The 20865-nt window shown below is 33.1% G+C and overlaps 2 protein-coding genes across 5 annotated transcripts; both read right to left on the bottom strand.

Moving 5' to 3' along the window:
- Positions 1-619: 619 nt before the first annotated feature.
- On the bottom strand, positions 620-2983 carry LOC129886408 (NAD(P)H:quinone oxidoreductase). Its single transcript, XM_055961082.1, has 3 exons — positions 2757-2983; positions 2464-2655; positions 620-1212 (listed from the first exon to the last, which is right to left on the bottom strand). The coding sequence occupies exons 1-3, from the start codon at positions 2854-2856 to the stop codon at positions 905-907; spliced, it is 600 nt and encodes a 199-aa protein (XP_055817057.1). The 5' UTR covers positions 2857-2983; the 3' UTR covers positions 620-904.
- A 355-nt stretch (positions 2984-3338) lies between these two features.
- Positions 3339-8070, bottom strand: LOC129886407 (pentatricopeptide repeat-containing protein At2g13600-like). Of its 4 annotated transcripts, none has more exons than XM_055961079.1 (4): positions 5744-8070; positions 5254-5407; positions 4496-4842; positions 3339-4019 (listed from the first exon to the last, which is right to left on the bottom strand). In XM_055961079.1, exon 1 carries the CDS (start codon positions 7745-7747, stop codon positions 6005-6007), a length of 1743 nt encoding a protein of 580 aa, XP_055817054.1. In that variant the 5' UTR covers positions 7748-8070; the 3' UTR covers positions 3339-4019; positions 4496-4842; positions 5254-5407; positions 5744-6004. The 4 variants fall into 4 exon arrangements, with proteins under 4 accessions (XP_055817054.1, XP_055817055.1, XP_055817056.1 ...); XM_055961080.1 differs by having other exon boundaries at positions 4496-4799; XM_055961078.1 differs by having other exon boundaries at positions 3340-4019; positions 4496-4804.
- Positions 8071-20865: the final 12795 nt, after the last annotated feature.

Here is a 20865-nt window from a genome sequence, read left to right as displayed (position 1 = left end):
AAAATGTCAAAATGACACAACAAGGTCCTACATGAAATGTTTAAAATGAACAAATCCTAATTTTTGCACGTGTTCTCAATATCTATTACGTAGATAAATTAATCACATAAACACATGTAATCTCAAATATTCATTTATACATTCAAAGTAGTACAGCCATAGCAAAAAGGTACGATTAATACTAAAGGGCGTAGCTTAAGTAGGTACCACAAATTTGAAACAATTGTACACTAATTAAATTAAAATGGAATGAAGAAAATATTTTTTTTCAAGAAATACCCTTGGTGAAGCACACCATTGACGGACTGCTGTGAGCTGTCTACTTCAGCTACTCAACTCTTTCTAATATAGTAAGAGATAAAAAATGGTAGTCGTAAAAGTGGTCTTTTGAAATTATTTTCTTCCCATGAAAAGTATGAAGGGATGAGCTAAAATTTGGCGTGTAACACATTTTGGGCCTCTAGTCTACTCGAAGTACAGGTTTTGATAATATTTTGGAAACAGATGTGTTGCTGGCAGAACAGAAAACGAAAGACAAAGAAAGATGTAGGACTACAAACTAGAATGCTCATAGTGAGTGTGGTTGCTGTCCAAGCTTCTGTAAGAATAGGGACCTATCTAGAAAGGGAAAATATTATTTGACAGAAAATTAAGGGTAATGAAAATTCATTAAGCCAGATAATAGCTTATACTCTAGACAGAGATTTCACTCATCCAGCCATTACATCAATCACCATGAAACTTGCATACAATTTAAATCCTGCTAACAAGACCAATCAACTGAACAGATGTTTCAAAAGTCTATAAGTAGATATTTTTTCCACTGTGAGCTGGAAATGTTGACTGGAAACAATTTTCTCCATCCACTTTGGATGAAGAAATGGACCACATTTACTGGTAGAAGCTATTCACACTTGCCTTTGAGTCTCGAGGCAAGTGCCTGTAAAGCCAAAAGAACTGCTCTGAGTCTCTGCTTGGTTTCTTCATCTGTCAGCACACCATCACTGTCAAACTTTGGTGGTTGCTGGAATGCATTCAGGAAAAATTCAGGTTTGTTAATGAAATGAAGATCAAGGAAGACTCCTATCTGTCGGAGGTGATATTGTGATCGTCCTCCACCAAAGCCACCTCCAGCACTCACCATTGCTGCTGCTTTATCAGCCCAAACATTTGGAGGTCTAGATGCCCAATCAATCGCATTTTTCAACGGTCCTGCCCAAGGAGCAGGAAAATGATAGTCATCAGTACCAAGAGTGCCATCTAGTCTAGCAAACTATAGCTACTTGCATATCCAGAGCCTAATCTATAATACTTTCAGATTATAATGGTTTGGATTTAAACTAGGTGACCAAATTCTCTGTTTGTATTAAGATGTACAGACTATGATTACCTCAACTCTAGCGGTCACGCCCATTGTAGTAACAGAAAATAAGACTCCCAATGGTACAACACATTTAAAGCTCACTCATCCAATCAAATGAACCAAGTTAACCAACAAAAGACCATAAGAGAAGATATACTAACTATTCATCATATCAACCTGAAAGACAAGCTGAGAAGACATCTCTCCATCACCTTAACTTGAACAGTTCTTTGGGAGTATTTCAGATGTCCACAGATGTTTGATGTTAAGTTCCAGCTAGTTACCACATTCATTTATACACTGTCTTACAGCCCAATACATTTAGGTATCCCTACCAAGTTCTCTATTTTGCTCTCATTGATCTTCTAAAGAAGCTCATCCTACAAATAGCCTGAATGAGATAAATATCTTGGATAACAAATATTTTTAATATTATCATTTTGTGCTAACACAGAACTTTTTCCTTAGCAATAATAGTTTCAAGTACAGCTTATGTATGCTATCATTTTTTTAATAACAGAACCATTTCCATTTGAAGCATCTTTCTCGTTTCAACCTTCCATCAAACAAAAGCTCTTGAACCAAATAAGTATGTGTGATTAATTAGCAATAGTGACCATGGGCCTGAATTCACACCAAAACCATTGAGAATATCCTCAATATAGAACACCAATTATTTTCCCTTTGTTCCTTTTTCGATATTCAAAGCTCTGTGCTCACCATAGATAAGCATCATAAATTATCATGCATGATTACAAGTTTTCAGATTCTTCACGCATAGAACTCGAAATAGCACTAGAGTAATCAAATCTCAGACCAATTAAAGCATAAATTGGAAAGGACTGTTCATAGTTGCCATAAAAAACAGATTAAGGGATTAAATATGTTCTTATCCTGCTTCTCCAGAACCAAGCTACTTTTGATTCGAGGAACCTTGCAACCTATTCAAATTTTTGCCCAAATTTTGACTAACACCACAAAGATTTTCAAAAACAATAAATCATTTTAAGTCTGAATTAACTTCAAGAAAGCTAAGTGGAGCATCAATTAGAGAAAAAAAAAATTAAAAAAAAAACGAAGGGGGGAAAAAGTTGGCGTACCTGTGACGGAGTAATTGTACTCGGGAGAAGCAAAAAGGAAACAATCAGCTTCTTCAATTTTCTTACGAAAAGCCTCTACAGCAGGGGGGTAAGTTCCGTTCACCTCAAGATCCGTGTTCAGAAACGGCAACGGCGATATGTCGACGTATTCGATCTCCATTCCCTTAATAGAATCCTTGCATATCTCCATCGCTACGTCAACAATCACACAACATGAGTAGCAACTAACAAGCACCAAATGCATATGGTGAAACAAAAAATTTAAAAAGAGAATCAGAAAAAAAAAAGTATACCGGCATTGAGGAGACCACGGTTGTAGGAACCTTTACGGAGGGAACCGCAAAGCCCAGCTACCTTGATTACTGGTCGAGTCGCCATTGCCGCTGCTTGCATTCCCCTGTGGTATATATCTTTTTTCTTTCCTTTTATTTTTCAGTTTTGTTGTTTCTTTTCAGCACAAACATATACACTGGAATTCGGAAGGCCTGATCTGACGGACGCGATGACGAACCTTTTTTTTCAATTTTAATTTATTTATCTGATTTTAATTTAATATGAGATTTAAATTTTAAAAAGATACTGTCGTTCTAATTCTTTTCATTTTGTCTTCTAATTAATCATTACATCTTTTTGGTTAAGCTGTCAATTAGGCAAAAAGTTAAGCTAAAAGAGATTCCAATACATTTTACTACTAATATTTTAAACAAACCATGACAACGAGTCTTTAACAGAATAGTGCTGTAATGGAGTATTTGATAAAGAAAGTAGTAAAAAATAAAGATTAGTTGAAAAAATTCAAATACAGAGAACCGCATTTAACTAATCTAGAGGTTATCTGTCACCCGCCACTTTGTTTGTCCAAGTCCACAAACTAAAAACTAAAAAACGTCATGGCTGCTGCGTTCATTATACTATTGTTTTCAAATTTTCATATAGTGTTGGAGATTTATTCAAAGGATATCAAGGCACGAAAAATGCCAAAGCTTAGTGGGTGTTGACCATTTTTCTACTCCTCTATTATACAATAGTCCTTTTTCTGTTAGTTTTAGGGTTTATGATTAGCTTAGGACTAAAAAAGTGTCCATTTTTTGAAACACGAAAGACTTTTTATGTTTAGTGATATTTATAAAGAACCAAAATAGATGCACCACTTGTACATAAGGGATTAATGGCATGCCATTAAAGAATATGCCATTTAGAAAATTAAGATTCATTAGAAACGAGTTGAAAAAAAATAGAATGTGTGAAGATTAAAACATCACATCAAGATGTATAAAGGTTATTGATTATACTCGCAGCCTACTCCACCTATAGCCTTAAATTTTGATGAGGATGCTCAATTTTTTCATATGGTATCAGAGCTAAACTTTTCTTAGCTCGTTCCTTCACCTGTAGGTCCGTTCTCACAATTGTTTGCTCTCCACGTCTAGCCAATTGTGTATTGTCTCTGCCTATTTACATTGCTCCGGACTTCTCTCCAATTATGCAAATTGAGCTTCTTGCTTTAATCTCTCTTCTCCAAGGCAACCTTCAGCTTGTTGAGCAACTCCGGGCTCCTTAGAATCAAGCAGATGAACAACAACAAAAAAATAAAGAAATCAATAAAGAAATAAACGAGTACACATTTAACCAAGAGCGGGGTTATGTTAAAAATATATGATATCCAACATAGATAGTATAAATATTAAAGGCTTCGACTTGATTTATGATATTGGTGAGCTACTCTACCGATTGTTCTTTGGGTTTTGACTTGAATACTCAAATTTTTTCACAAGCTACCATTTCAAAACAAACCGAATTCCTAAACCACTGGAGTGTCTTGTGAAGAATGTATTAATATGAATAATGAAGGTACACATCATCAATCTGATGTGTTAAAGAAGAGGGGGAAAAAAACATGACAGCGAATTACAGAAATAGTAAGAATGAAATCTATGATTAGAGCAAAATCTCCAAGACAATTGATTAAATGGTTGGTAGCAGATCATAACAAAATGATGAGATGGATAAAAACCAATAAAAGAGGACAAACCTGTCATGAACCACTGCCAGTTCTACTAGATCGGCATTGTAGATTTTGTAGGAGGTGAAGAGCAATGGAGGAGGGGAGCAGCATTTAAGGATTGCCTACAAATAGCCTTTTTTTCCCCTTCCAATGGATGCTTGACTGAGAACAAACAGTTAACAGGGGCAGCTTATAGAACATAACATAGGCTTTTGATGCCTCAATTCCTTTACTCACCTCAGCGAATGGTCCCTCATGCCTTAAAAGATCCTCGTCTTAAATCCCAAAGAACCAGTTGTTTCCTCAGTTTAAAGAAAACCTATCAGGCAATCTTTGCTGGATTCGAAGAACGAAATTAAAAGGTGGTGGAACTTCTGCAGTTGCATGTCTCAAAGGAAATGTTACTAGAAGTAAACTACTAATATTAAATTGCTTAAGCTTCAACAAATTGTCCTTTATCCATTACAGAATTCTCATATCAAGTCTCTACGAACCAAATTTGCCTCGCTTAAAGAGAACTTATCAGCCGATTATTTTTCACAATTGAAGAATGAATATTAAAAAGTGAAACTTTGTCAATTGCATGTTTCAAAGGTAAGTTACTACAAGTGTTATAAAAGCAAGCGAACCACACAATAGATATTCCCTGTCAAAATTAAATGCAAAGGCTGGAAGGCAAGATGGATTAGGATCAGCAAAGCTAAATTTTAACTAGGTACAAGAGGTACGTCAACCAGAATTTCATAGACTCTCATAGTAAAAATTCAAATAGAGTAGCAGTATACCTAAGAGCTGTCTTGTGCCACGTGTTACCTTCTGAATATTCTTGCCCTTGATTTTATATTTGGCTGTTAACCTATCCCAGCTTCTTAATACTGCTGTTGTAAACTTTAAGTAGACTGGTTTTGCGCTTAAGTCAAAGAATGCAGATATAGCAACCTGCGATCAATAGCAACAGCAGAGGCAAAATCAGTATATCGGGGTATCAATAGAAATTTTCATATTTAGGAAACAACAACATTAACAAATGTAACCAGCTCGTGATTAAAGAGAAGTAATATGCATGTCATCGATACCACTTTACCCTTAAGAAACATTTGGATGCTGGAAATGGGATCTTCAAATAAACAACACGAAGCCACTGGTTCATAAAAAAATGAATGGTTGTGATAGCTAACAGGTCCATGTGAAAGAACAGTCGCATTTTTATCACCAAAATGGAAAACATTAAATCAAGGCACATAAACATTATCTATGCACTAAATAGGTGGATACCTGCATACTAATAATGGATCCATCTGCTGCTCATAACATCAATATCTCTCAAACTTCGAGCAGCAAGGACTGTACTATAGCGCCTAGCATGTTATGGTCATGTTTCTATCTTTAAAATGAGAGACAATATCTCGAAAGACAAAATTTGTCTCCCACTTTTTTCTTTTACCAAAATTTCAGCAGAACGGATTTGCACCAGAGCTCATCATTAATTGTTAAATTAGAAAGCTTTGAACACGGTTACAACCTCTTTCAATCATATCAAGAAAATGCATCATCTTCGAGAAAGTATGAACTTCCAATATGAAATATGTATCCAGCATCCTTCATTGGATCTAAGAGTTTAAGTAGCAGCTCTTTTATTTCTTCTGACCGGCTGTGGGACTTGTCTTTAGCGACAAACTTATGTCTAATATTGTTTATCTCAATCCAACTATAAGCTGTTTCTTTCACCAACCCTCTGTTATCCATGTACCTTCGCAGAGTGCGGGCATCATCCCACCTTCCTGCTGCTGCATAGATGTTGGATAACATGATATACCTGGCAGCATTATCAGGTTCCAGCTCAAATAGAGCTTCTGCTGCCCTTCTAGCCAGTTTCAAGTTCCCATGTACCCTGCAAGCACCCAAAAGTGCGCCCCACATTCCAATATTGTCTGTTCCCCAAGGAGCTCCCTTGATCAATTCTGCAGCTTCCTGAAGCCTATTCTTCCGTCCAAGTAAATCAATCAAGATCCCATAGTGATCTAATTGGGGCACTATACTGTATTCCCTCTCCATTGAATGAAGATAGTGGAATCCTTCAGATAATAAACCACAGTGGCTACAGGCAGATAAAACCCCAAGAAAAGTTACATGATTTGGTTTTGTACCTGCTTCAATCATTTTGTCAAACATGAACAATGACATCTCCCCATTCCCATTTTGAGCATACCCAATTATTATCGAGTTCCAAGTAACTCGATCCTTCCCATCTACCCTCTCAAATAATGTCATAGCAGATATCATGTCTCCACATTTACAATACATGTCAATCAAAGCATTAACTACAAACACATTATGCAAATCAATTAAACACGTATATCTAAAAATGTGTCCATGAACCTGCTTCCCTTTTTCTATAATAGGTATGTCTGCACAAGCACTTAGAACACTAACATAAGTGGATGCACTGGGTATAATACCTTCTTCCAACATTTCCTTAAAAATACACAGAGCCTTATCTCCTTCTCCATTCTGAGCAAACCCCGTGATCAAAGCAGTAAAAGCCACCACATTTCTTACCGGCATGCTATCAAAAAGTGAGCACGCATCTTCCAATCTAGATGCACGTATATACGCAACCAACATCGAAGTCCAGGAGAATACATCAGACTCATGCATTTGACAGAAAATAGAATATGAGTACTCGGGTTTGCCACATTTCCCATAAGCATCAATCAGTGCATTGCAAACCACAAGATTAAACCTCACACCAATCACAGTCGCTAACCCATGCAATTCACGCAACAACCTCAACACACCCAAACACGCGCAAGCATTTACCACACCAACAACTGTAAACTCATCAATCAAGAACTCATTCCCACATTGTCTTCGCGTTCTTCTGAAAAATCCCATAGCTTTTCCTGGAAACCCATGATGAGTTAAGCTAGATATAATGGAGTTATAGCTCACAACATTTGGTTCGGGCATTACATCGAACACCTGGAAGGTTTTCCCAAAAAGCCCCTTTTTACAATAAGCCGAGAGTAATGTATTCCAAGATTGGGTATTCTTGTTTGACACTTCATTAAATGCCTGTTGCGCATATTCTACAGAGCTACATTTAGAATACATGTCAACCAGTCGATTGGCGAGGAATGTGTTAAAATTTAATGCCGTCTTGATCAGCTGCGAGTGTATGAGTCTCCCCAGCTTGAGATCATTAGTTCGAATGCATTTTGAAAGAAGGTTCGCGAAGTTATGAGCAGGCTCAGAAGATATGGCTTCAATTGGTTGCATTAGAGCAAACGCAAAATTTAGTAAAAATAAACTCGAATTGATTGTCAATTAAGAAAGAAATCGGAGATATTTTGTTAGAAACTCGAGATTGATTACCAATCAAGCAATTCAATGAAAGATCTTAACAAAGCTGAAACTCGCAGTCAATATTTGATCAAGCTTAATTGGAGTTTTGAGCTCTTTCCCTCCGTAGCTGATATGATAACCCAATTGAATATAGGCTGTTAGATTCTCCATGTTCACAAATACTCTCTTAGTTTGAAACTTGGCAACTAGTATTAAAAAGTAAATTAAAATAACTTTAATATTTAATAATATTAACATTTGTGTAATATATTAGAATACTTTTTGAATTTTAAATATGTGAAGTAAGATGTTGTGTGAATTTTTGATGCAAGATTGACTTTGGTAATTCCAGAGTGTTTGTAAATGAAGTTGTTTGGTACGTGAATTTTTAGTGCACGAATGAATTGGGTAATTCCTCGTTGTTTCGTAACTCTTCATTTCATTTTAGGTGATTTTATTTAATAGGAGTTTAAAATAAAAATAAAGAATTTTAAAATTATATATATCTTAAATATATCATAATATTTATGTATTCATTGTTTTGCTGCCCTTTTTTTTTTTTATGAAAAATGATATTACAAAATGAAAAATCAAACCTCTTCAATAATATGAAAATTCATATAATCAATCAGCTAAAAGGAAGATTCATTTAACAAAAATAAGTAGTATGGAGACAATTGTGCAACAAAGTAGAGGGAAGATCCATCTCCCCATTTGCGGCCCAAGCCCCCAGAATTTTGGGCCTTTCTCTTTTCAAGCAACTTTAATGTTCTAAATCCAATAACAAGAAAACTTACATAAATATACAATATTAAGAAAGTATTTATCATTTATAACAATAAAAAAATAATTTTATTGAACACTTATAATATATTTATAATACAGTTTTAATACATATTGCAGAGAACTATTTATAAAACATATATAATACAAGTTTTATAAATGGATAATACATTTATCATATATTTTAATAGACTTATAATACATTATGTTAGTTTCTTACTACACAAACATAATATATATTTTAAAACACTTATAATACATTTATATTGTATGCATAATTCACTTTTAATACAAGTGTAGATTTATCATAATATTGCTATATATTGCTATAAATTGTAATAAATAAAAAATATCGCTAAAATCAGTAATTAATTTTTAAAAAGCACTCAATCAAGTAATTTTTCCTAACAAAAATGATTATCTTTATTTGTTGTAATAGATAATATATTTTATTTTAAAAATTATAAATCACATTTAAAGAAAGTTAACCTACAAGTATTATTTGGATAATCTAATAAAATAAAAATTATTTTTCACTATGTATGTAACTCTAACTCGAACATTAATTAGTATATCTGTATATATGCATAAAAAGTAATGAGGCTGGTCTTCCATGCCAAGGTTAGGTAGCCATAGTAAAGAAGAATCTTTTGGCCCCATGAATTTGAAATGGTTCTTCATCAAAAATAAAAATATCTTAGTGATGAAGACATAAAGTTGTGTTGTAGTGGGTTGTCAAAAATACTAATCTTGCTAAATCATTTCATTTAGTTATCCATCCATCTACACTACAAGTAGACCACTTCTTCTTTTTCTTATTGATAAAATAATATTTTACTTTAAATATTAAATTTAAATAGATTATCGTCATCTTTGTTTCAATGTCAAAGTAAAAAAAAAAATCATCAAAATCTTCTTTGAAACTATTTTCTGCTCAACCTGTTTGGATTAACTTATTTTATATTTTTGTAAGTCATAATTTTTAAACAGTTTTATAGTGTTTGATTAAAATAAAAAAAAATGTTTTTTGCTTTTAAAAACTTGTTTTGAGCCAAAATAGCAAAAATAAGTCAGTAGTCATAACTTAGAAATCTTAATTTATGACTCTTGGATTATAAATACATCCAAGTAGGCACTTCTTCTTCTATTTTTCTTTTTTTCTAATTGGTTGAACTATAATTGAATTTTCTTTTTAAATCTTTAAGTAAAAGTCAAAACTTGTCTTCTTTGTTTTTCAAATTTAAGTTGAACAATATAGGGAATTAATCCTTTTCAATAATCCTTTAAAATGTGAAGTTCTTAAATACATTAGGTCAAAATATTTCGTTTTGGTTGAACAGTGAACACATTAAGTGAAGGTCTCCATCAATAGATTAAAACGTTCGGTGATTCATTAATTTATCACTGATATATCATAATTCATCGTATTAGAATACATGCAAAATATAGAATGTTGATTCGTATAATAGAGTAGTACTGACGATTTGACCTTAATATTAATGCTTAATCGTATCATCTCAATTTCTCTCTTTATTCTCTAGCTAGTAAAGGTTTATTTCATGGTCCGTCAACTTTTATTTTATTTTACTCAAGTTATTAATTTATTTATTTTTTAAAAATTCATTCAACTTTATTGATATATCACATCAAATCATTAAGCAATTTGTTGTGACTAAAATGTCACTTAATTTTATCAAAGTTCCATAGAAATTTAAACACTTGACAATTTTAGTTACATTCAAAAGGTCTGTTAACTTTGACGAATTACTCAGAAAATGTTGTTTGCAACAAATTTTAAAGTGATGAAAAATATATGCAATCATAAATAAAATATGAAGAAAAATAATTTTATTAATAAAAATGTGGGTAAAAATTTGTTTGTTCCCATGATTCTTCTCTCTAAGATTTTTTCATGATTCGAGGGTCGTTAGTGGCGTTTTCTCGAACTAGAATCATTTGGACTTGACCTCCATGAAAAGATTTGTGGATTTTCTTGAAGTATTTGATTGTCAAAAAGAGTTCAACCAATCTTGATATAATCTTTGTGACTATCCCAAGAGTTTATGAGATATTTGAGATGCCTCTTCAAGGGATTATATTACCTTTTGTTAAATTAGGTCTTAGGCCTAATTCACACCTCAAAAGCTAACTCAAAGAAGGGATTATATTACCTTTTGTTAAATTAGGTCTTAGGCCTAATTCACACCTCAAAAGCTAACTCAAAGGGCGGAGGATTGTTCAAACCTTATAAGGATTCTACACATCTTATTAACCATCAATGTGAGACTTTTTGTCATTTTTCAACACCCACCTCACGCCTAGTGCATAGTATCTGGTGCATGAGCAATTTAAATTTCGGGAGCCCAATATTGTGTGAAACGGATCCTTCGCTGATACCATGTTAAATTAGGTCTTAAGCATAACTCATACCCCAAAAGTTAGCTTAAAGAAAGGAGGATTGTCCAAGCTTTATAAGAAGTCCACCAGTCTCATTAACCACCAATGTGTGACTTTTTTCATTCTTCAACACCCTTTATATAGGCATGAACTAGGGTTTAGGATTGAATAACCTCCAAGAATCCCAATCAGAATTGAACACGTTTCGTAGAATTTCATTTAATTTCGATGTCAACAAATGTCTCCTTTATTTTCTTATAATGACTTTATATGATACTTAAGCAAAATTGAATGATTTTTGCTTAGGCATGGACCTTTTTATCATAAATAATAATTTAGTATCAGTAGTGCAATATAATAAAAATTGAGCGATTGTCAGTGAAAGGGTCGTAATACATAAGCAACTCTTTATACTACATACTGCAACAATATGAACGGAATTTTGAAAGAAAAAAATGAGTCGAAAAAAGAAGGAATGGTAATTCATGTTTTCGACAAAGTTCAGTTTTTGCTGTGGATTATACGTCACATGTCATGTCTCTTGCTAGAATATGTTTAATAATAAGAATCAATCAAATTTACGAAACCGCTTATGTATTTTAGTAAAAAAAAATCTCGCTGCTTAACATTTGATTATCACACAATGATAGTAAGTTAACTTTCAAAAAATAAATTATTAAAGAATGAAAAAATAAATCACATTAGTAATTAATGATATGGATGTTCTTGGAATACTGTGAGTTAAGTCTAAGCCTAATTCAATATGGTATCAAAGCAAACTCATTTCACTCTAAATTTGAACATTGTAAAATGAAAAAAATCTCACATTTAAAATAATCTGCAAATTTTTTTATTTTTTTTTTACCCCCCATTTTGGAGGATTTATAGTGTTTCCACACTTCTCCTCCAGTGTGATTCGAACCCAGGACCTACCAATCGTGGGTGAAGGTGCTTAACCAACTGAGCAAGCCTCACTTGTCTCTGCAAATCTTTTAGATATGAAATTATAAGCTATAGTCGCATATTATGATAATACCAGTAGTAGTATTTATTTTTTTTAATGAAAAAAGGTTGTGTGAGTGTGTCGGCAGATGAGTACGGGCATTTCTCGTGAACTTAAAGAAATTAGAAAAAGTGCTGTCCATTAAGGAAGTGGGGAGAAAAGCTGCAAACTTACCAGAAACATATTGCGTGCTATTCATTCGTAATTCATAAAGGAAATTGCCTTTTTTCTTCCTCTTTTTTTTCTTCATTCATGATTGGAAAATGGAGACCAAAATGTGACCCATATATATGCATGATGGGGCATTATATTGGGACTTCCACTTTTATTTTTTATTTTTTTTTAACTCTTTTGCTACTCCCTTTTCCCCTTTATGGTTTACTGTTTTCCCCGAGACGAAATCCATCGTTGATTTTTTAAAGTTGACATCAATTTTTATTTAAACATCTCAACTAAGCTTTGTTCATTTTAGACACTTCAAATAAGGCTTCGATGTATCATTTTGACACTTTTTGCTGACTTAGCACATTGCGTGTGCTGCATCCATTTTATCATATAATGACATGTCATCTATATATGCCACGTGTCAAATTCGTATCATATAAATTAATAACACGTCATGGTTATCTTTATTAACTATTTTCAAAAATTATTAATCAAAATATTAAATAACAAGTAAAAAGAATAATTCTTTAAAGTAAAATCTATACATCTTTCAGCTTCCTGCACTTTCCGTTCAACTTTCCTCCACTTCTGTGGCCTACAATCACTGTCACCACATCCTCACAACCACCATCACCATCACCTCCACCCTCGTAGTCTCCTTTTCTTTCATTTAAATTTATTTTCATACAAAAGAAAAGGGACATTGAAATGAAAGTTTTGAAAAAAAAACTTGAATTTTGAAAATATAAAATCTAAATTGTCATCTTCCTATGTTTCATTTTCTTTTTCTTTCCTCATCATAAGCCTTTTGTGTTTGAAAATTTTACGCTTTAATGGTGGTATTTTGTGAGACAAAAATGAAAAGAAAAAAAAAGTGGAAAGAAAGGGGATGGGTCTGCTGATGGGGTGGGAGTTGGCTAAAAAAAGGGGGTTGGGGCGGGGATAGGGTGAGATTGACTGGAAACCGGGGTGGGGGAAGTGCTGAAAAGAAGGTTGAGGCGGGAATGATTGAAAAAGGTGGGTCTGGGGTAGGGGCGAAGAAGGAGAAAAAAAAAATTATTATTATTTTATAATTTTCATATTTTATAATTTAAATATGCTCCTTCACTTGCCTTTACATGCGTGTAATTATGCACTCTTGCCAACTCAGTCATTATATAGCCACATAAGCATGGTTAATGATCGGAGGGGTTTGATATATTGTGTATTATTGAGTTTAAGCATCTAGTTGGTAAATGATTAAATAGAAGGGTTCATAATACAAACTCAAATAAGTATAGGGGGCCATTAGACCATTTCGTCTATTCGAATGTAACTTTGACTTGAACTTTATATATATATCGACAAATTCACTAATAAGCATAAGTAATTGATTTTGAACACAATAAATCATAGTATGAGTTATATGGTAATGGTATCTCGAATCAAAATTTATAGAATTCAAATTTTAGATCCACCTACCACATATCCTTGGAGAATAACGGTTATCTTTGAGCAACAATTTTGCTAGTTCAATATAAATGTAGATAGATTAACCCTTTGTTCTGAATGTGTAAATTACTGCACCTAATGAATTGACCAATAGAACAAACAATTTTAGAAAACTTTTTGAATATGAGGTTGGCTGAAAAAATCTAAAAATGTGACCTTGTTTTTCGAAAGAAACGAACTAGTGATCAACGGGCAATTGTCCTCTCTCTGCCAAAAATGAGTTAGTACATTCACATGCCAACACAGGGTGCCATTTTCCTAAGGTGGACTAACGTAAGTGACAAAATTGAGCAGTTAAATATCTCGATGAACTAAACTGCACCCAAGACGTTGTTTATTTTTGTTGTCTTTCTTTCTTTCCTTAGCTTGTTTTGTGTGTTACTGTCTATTTCACATTTTTTTGTCATTTGTCAATGCTAACATGGAAAGTGGGTAAAGCATATTCCATCCCATTCCTCACCGACACTCAACAGTCAACACTCTTGTGTCTTCTTTGTTTTGGTTTTTGGAACTAAAGTTATCATGAAAGTAGAATTTATTGATTGGGTTATGATAATCCTCTTGAAGTTGGTTTTGATGATTTGACAAACTCGGAAAACAGGTAGAGGACTTGATCCCTTTGAGAGCTTCTTGGAGATAACGATAGCAGAAAAATTGTACATAACAGATTATGCCAAGTCTGCAGGTCTTTGTTTATGCGGCCGAGTCCCTGTGCAGAAGACCAGTTGTCTAACCAATACAAATCGTGCAGCACATGATATATCAATGATATATACGTTCATTACAACATTTTCTCATTTGGCTTTCGGAATCAAAAAAGGGAATATCCATTAAAACTCATGCTCTCAAGTATTGAAAATTTGCTTTTGAAGAAGACCAAGGATCTGATAGAGTTATAAGTGTTTTGTTCTTGTTTTTAGAGTTGTAATTTCTTGTTTTTAATCTTGTAAGGTCTACTTCCTAATCTGTAAAGGAAGTTAGATCAATTCTCATTTCTTATTTCCTTTGTTCATCTTGTCGAAATAACTAGAGCTAGTTATGGAGACCACGTGAACTCTAAATCATTTAAGAGGTTAGTGATTTAGGAAGCAATAGAGTTATTGTTTCAAAGTCTGTAACAGAGTTGTTACAAGAAGTGGAGAGGGATTGTGAGTACAATTCCTAGATTATAATAGCTTGTACTCTGAATCTTTGGTTCAGTTATTCTAGTGAAGATTTGAGCTGAAATCCTGTGGGACAGGTCGTGGTTTTTCTCCCTTGAGTAAAGAGTTTTCACGTAAAAATCTTGTGTCTATTTTATCTTCATGTTCTTTAACTTTCTGCACTAATTTCTGATAAGGGATCCGATCCTTATTATTCTGGTAGAAGCATTCATTCTAACCAGTTGATTTTATGATTATAAACTTATTTTTATATTGAACCACGTCGAAATATGGTTATATATCTGCATGATATTTAAACCAAAAACTACCGAATCATTCCTTTCGTTGTGGAGTACCACTAACGAAGAGATGGTTCCATTTGAGCCTTTGTGTTTTCCCTTTACTTCATATAGGAGAAGCAATTGGCGTGGTTGGATTTTTTTTAGAAAAAAAAGAAGAAGAAGAAATTCAATCAAGTGCAAGTCCAAATGATACAATAACAACATACTAGATGTTAATACATAGTAATTAACAAATAAATAGAAGTGTTTCTCTTCTCCAATATTAGATGTGACGATTCTCATAATTTACTATAAAAGAGCTAAATATCAATTTCAAGATTCGAGGTTTGCTTCCACTTATTAACAAGATAAGAGAGGTAGGAAATCCAATAATTTATGAAAATATCTTGCAAGGACAAAAGCATTAGATGTCCCCTCCTATTACAAACCCAATATAAGCTTTAGATGAGGAAGTTGGACGATAATAGCTCCTCAATATTCCAAAGCAAGCTATCCTCTTAGGCGCGAAAAAGTCTAGGGTTGGGTAGGGGCCTCTCTTAACGCCTAAAAGACTCCCCAACTCCTCTATTTTAATTTTTATGAAAATTAAGTTTAGGGAAGGAGTACTTAACTTTTTTAATTTACATTAAAAGGAAGCTTCCACCAAATTTAGAAAACTTGCATGTTTTCTCTAAGTTGATTGCTAAATCAGCTTTCAGTAAACTAGAAGGTAAGGGGAAATAATTGGAATTGCTCCTCTGAAGAATTTATAGAAAATTCAATGCATTTTCCTATAGTTTAAAATATTATCTAAGATATCGAAATTAGTTTAGTGCTTCATTATTATATTAATCTTTCCTAAATACCATTGATATCTTTAACTACAAACTTCAAAAGAAAGAAAAGCACAAATGTTTACACCAAGTCAATTAGCGTAAAACATATACGTGCAATTTGCATATACATTTTTAACACTTAATTATGACTAAGTAATACTACGTATTATTTTCATTTTAATTTCGTTGACTCTTAAAGTCAATTAATGCTGATACCCTCTTCTCTAGGGCTCAAGTGATCTTTATTTTTTTTCTTTTTGTACATAGAGTATGGCATCAGTCTATCAGATCGAGATCTTACTCCACTTGAATAATCACTATAATTAATCTTCTTTTATTGTTCTAATTAAGTGTCCCTACTCTTAATTTGTCTATAATATTAATCATTCTGAGGAATCTTTTCCTTGTGCATGTGGCATGTGCTATGTTCACTAAATTACATACTAGTAATATTCTTCGATGGCACGTTGATCCTAATTACAAAGTTATATTACACGCAAAAAAATGTTTGAGCGGACAAGCGAGTACATAGATGTCATGTCACGATCCAACTCGCCGCGCCGTGCGGACACCCAATCTACACCCTAAGCGGAAAAATCCTTAACCATTCTAAGAAAACATTGCAGAATTAAAGTCAAACTTAAGTAATTAAGCCAAAATTCTAAGAAAGTTATTTTCAAACTAGCTTACACAATGATACAAAAAACCCCAAGGATACTAGTCTAAACAGGTACAAAGAGCTCTGAAGAAACAAGATACAATACAAGCAAAAGACACAGCACCAACCACAGAAAAGGAAAAGTAGGAACTGTCGAAAGATCATCTTCGCCTTCGTCTAGAAAACTCCACTGACCCTACAACCAGACTATGTCAAGTGGCATAGCAAAAATAGTATCAGTACAAACAATATGTATTGATAGACATCATCGTACAATCTGATACCTACCATATAGTATATGAACAGAAAAATAAGAGAGATCATAATGGTTAAACTTTATTAAATTGCCCGCCTTTATCCATACGTACACTCTTTATTCCTACCCTTAAGGTATTTACCACTCTACGCTCTAGAGATTCACTATTCATTCTAGTTACAACTTACGATCTATGGGTTATGGGGCCACCTTACTATTGTTCAATCATCCCAACAGTCTTTACCTAACAACCTTAACCGCTCGATGATTTCACCCAGCTACCACTAGTCCTGATCCGATTGTCTCACAACATAGGGCCTAGCTATTCCACAATCATGCTTCCACATTAATTCGGTCATAAGTAACCATTACTACTACTATAGTTACTCGTGAACACTTCAACGATAAAACCATTTGTAAACAAGCAACTTTGAACTTTAAGCCTATGAAAATAGAATACTTCATACAACACATATGTCACACCAAGCCTAATACAGCCTATCCTCTTACCACCATATGTTTATACATACTCGCATCTCTTTATAACTAACACATGTCAACTCAAGGGTTCATTCATAGGTCCTTTATCCAGGGTTCATTTACCTCTAACATTATTATTATATGCAAATATCGATACCATCAGGTCCTCTCATGGAACCATCCACACACACATACTTGGCCTTCTCAAGGGACCCAATCTAGCCATGTATGTGTTAGAATGTGACACTCGATCCAAGAATGTGTCGGAAAGGGACACCCTATCTAAATACGTGTTAGAACGTGACACCTGATCCAACTATATGTCAGAACCTGACACTCGATCCAATTAAGCAGACCAACCACAACTATCAACAACAGACCACTTTATATCACCAAAAAAAAATTCATCACAAAATAAGATAACAATTAATCATTGCATTAAGTCTAACCTGTTTTTCTTAATTATACGCATCTATGCATATTATGAAGCAATTTAACAAGTATATGAAACACCTATGGGAAACAAAATAATCACATACACTACCAAACCTTTAAGGTTTATCATCAATATCTACTTAGTTTTCTATTCTTGTACACAATACTATGCCCGTTATAAAATAACCATTTGTATGCAATAATATCACAACAAATACACTTCCCCAATTATTAAAATAACTTTTTACCCAGGTCACATTCGAATTAGACCCTAACATAATCGAATTTCTGCCTGTGATCCATGACCACAGCTTGGTTATGGGATTTCTCATTAAATTTCCTTTCATACTACACAATAGGTATAGATTTACTACTCATAAAAGAGAAGCCTAGCCTACTTGGGCCCAAGCAACTATGGAGGGAAATGTTGCTGAAATCCTTGGTTCCAGATGTTCTGCAGACAAGGCAGGATTGAATTTCTCCGGTTGAAAGCCTTTCAATGCTAAGATTCCCTCCCCTCTTCCTCCCAAGTAAAGAACAACCTTTTGGAGGATTTTTGCAATAACCCTCGCCTCTAACCTCTATTTGGAAGAAGTAGAAAAAATAAAAAAATCGCAACTTAAGTTCTGATCCACGTCCTCCCACTCTGACAGCCACATTCTCGCTCTGACAGCGCCGCTAAGATGGGACCATCCCTCTCTGGCGGAATTGTGGGACCCAGTTGAGTAAATTTCTTGTGATTTCTTTTTAATCATAATTAACAACGATTCGAATCGTTACATGCCAATCAAAAAGTTATATAAGAAATTCAAAAAAAGAATTCTAAAATGTCATCATTGTAATTTGAACATATATATATGACATATAACAATATTTTTGAAATCCCTTTATCGCTATACTTTAATATATTTTTTTCACGTCAAGGGGTTTCAATAATTCACATATAATTTGAAAAGAGTTTTACTCTATTTGCATATAGTATAATATGTCAATGAAGGAGTTTCGATTGAAAGCCCCTTGATACTATTTGGTTTCGTTACTGTCTAAAATAGTTTTTTTTGTCTCAATTAATGTGGTACTTTTGTTTTTAGTCGAAAAGAATATCGCATTTTTATAATTAGAAATAGCTACACTCTAGTTTAAAATTCTCCTTTAGTTTTTAATAAAATGGTCTATAACTACCCAAATATTTAACATTTATTTTGAACTACAAATTTCAAAAAAAAAAAAACTTCTAAAAAAGTTGTGTCTAACCCAGTACTGCTACATAATAAATGAAAACAAAAGAAATAATAATTGAGAGTTATTTGTGTGGGTCTCTCCATTGTTGCCTTTGCTTTTTCTTTTTCCTTCTTGTTGGGGTTAAATCCATAATCTATGTCCCAATGTACTATTCTATGGGTAATGCACGGATTGTTTATGAAATGATTTTTATATTTCATGTTTTCAAAAAAAGTAAATTCAAACAATCAAAAATTATAACTAAATATAACTCTATTTTCAACTCTTACTTCAAAAATTTCAAATAAAATAATAAACAAAAAGAAGGCAAGCTATCTGATGAATTTGCTGAAATGCCAATGCCAATGTAGCATTACCACCTTTCTGAATACCTGACCTCTTCAATCAAAGTCTTGAGCCATGTAAATCACCCTCAAAGCTAAAGGAGTTATTTTAGGATGAGGTTGATACTTTTATAATCCTTGATCGAAGCATGGTCTGGAATCAAGAATTTTTCCTCTAATATCAAAATTACGAGTAGAAGGAGTCATCCCAAAAGTTTTCCATAGAGGTGAAAGGGGAAGGGGCATTGGTACGATCGGGTTAAATGAGTTCCGCGGGTAAGCAATTCGGCACACTCCAACTGATGTCATTGATGTAAAAAAAGACATCTGAATAGATTGAGTTAAATGTTGAATCATAAGTAGGAGGGACCTTTTCTCTTTGTATGTCTACTTCTTTCACTACTTATGCCTTATAGATAGAAAAATAAGCTTCTTTCGGAATCGAAACATATTTTTTTTTTTGTTATAGTATATAGTAGATTGTATATGAGATCTATTCTATTACTTTATGTGACAATCTATTTTGAGATATTACGATTATAGAGTGAATTTGATTATATGTTATCAGGTAAACTAGTCTAATTGAAAATTCATTTTTGGGGTGCAACAAGAATTTTGTATTCTCAAATAATATGAGAGGAATTTTATTTACTTTCTCATGAATTTTATTGGACTATTAGCATAGTAGAAAATGACAAGAAAAAAAAATATACGTGGAAATGTCACTGGTCTCTTTATAGAGAGTCAAACTTATAAATAGTTATAATATTATAAATATATGTATAATAAAACTATTTATTTACAACGGTACTCTGAATTTAATGTGTACAAAAGTTCAACGGGAAATAAACGTTGAAATATTTGACATGGAGTGGATAATCATTCATCTCCATTATATAAATCATTATATGCTTCATTAATTACCCCAAAAAAAGGATCTGCATTGGATAATACTATATATTGCATATAATAATATATAGAGAGGGAAGCTCGAGGGATTAATTAATATATTAGGATTTAGTTACTTGTATATACTTGCAACAAGAGAGATGTATAGATGAAGAAAATGTTCTAACAATTAAAAATATAGTTAATAATTCCTAATTTTTTTAGTTATAGAATTATGAAATATGAAAAATATCAATGGTCCACATAACTCTTTTAAAGTAATTCATGTATAATAAATAACAATCCTTCTTTATGATCCACTTAACATTACCTTCGCGATTAATTATTACATAAACAATCCGTGCATTACTATTTTTTTTGCCTAATTTACTTTTAAACCAAATGACCCCTATAATTAATAGTGGTGCACAAACAAGCTAGAGTACTCGCCTTAAGAGAACACATTTTTTATTTAAAATGTTCGTTTCTTTTTTAGGCTTCATTTGATATGGTATATAATTAAGAATAACAGAATGTATTAGTAATGTTGAAATTAGTGTATGCAAATGTTATTTTTTATGAATTGTTTGGTTTTTTTTTATCAAATTAAACGAATCGAATATATCAGAATCAAAGTAATAAGAGTACTTCCTTAATAAGGTGTATTAGAAT

Source organism: Solanum dulcamara, chromosome 4 (assembly GCF_947179165.1).
Source record: "Solanum dulcamara chromosome 4, daSolDulc1.2, whole genome shotgun sequence".
Lineage (NCBI taxonomy): Eukaryota > Viridiplantae > Streptophyta > Magnoliopsida > Solanales > Solanaceae > Solanum > Solanum dulcamara.
This window is presented reverse-complemented; position numbering and strand designations above follow the sequence as displayed.

Excerpts from the sequence above, each read along its gene's own strand:
- LOC129886408 (XM_055961082.1), bottom strand. The coding sequence starts at position 2,856 with ATGCAAGCAGCGGCAATGGCGACTCGACCAGTAATCAAGGTAGCTGGG. Across the intron at positions 2,656-2,756 it reads CCGTGGTCTCCTCAATGCCG|CGATGGAGATATGCAAGGAT; the intron begins GTATACTTTTTT and ends TTGTTGACGTAG. Across the intron at positions 1,213-2,463 it reads GTACAATTACTCCGTCACAG|GACCGTTGAAAAATGCGATT; the intron begins GTACGCCAACTT and ends CTCCTTGGGCAG.
- LOC129886407 (XM_055961079.1), bottom strand. The coding sequence starts at position 7,747 with ATGCAACCAATTGAAGCCATATCTTCTGAGCCTGCTCATAACTTCGCG.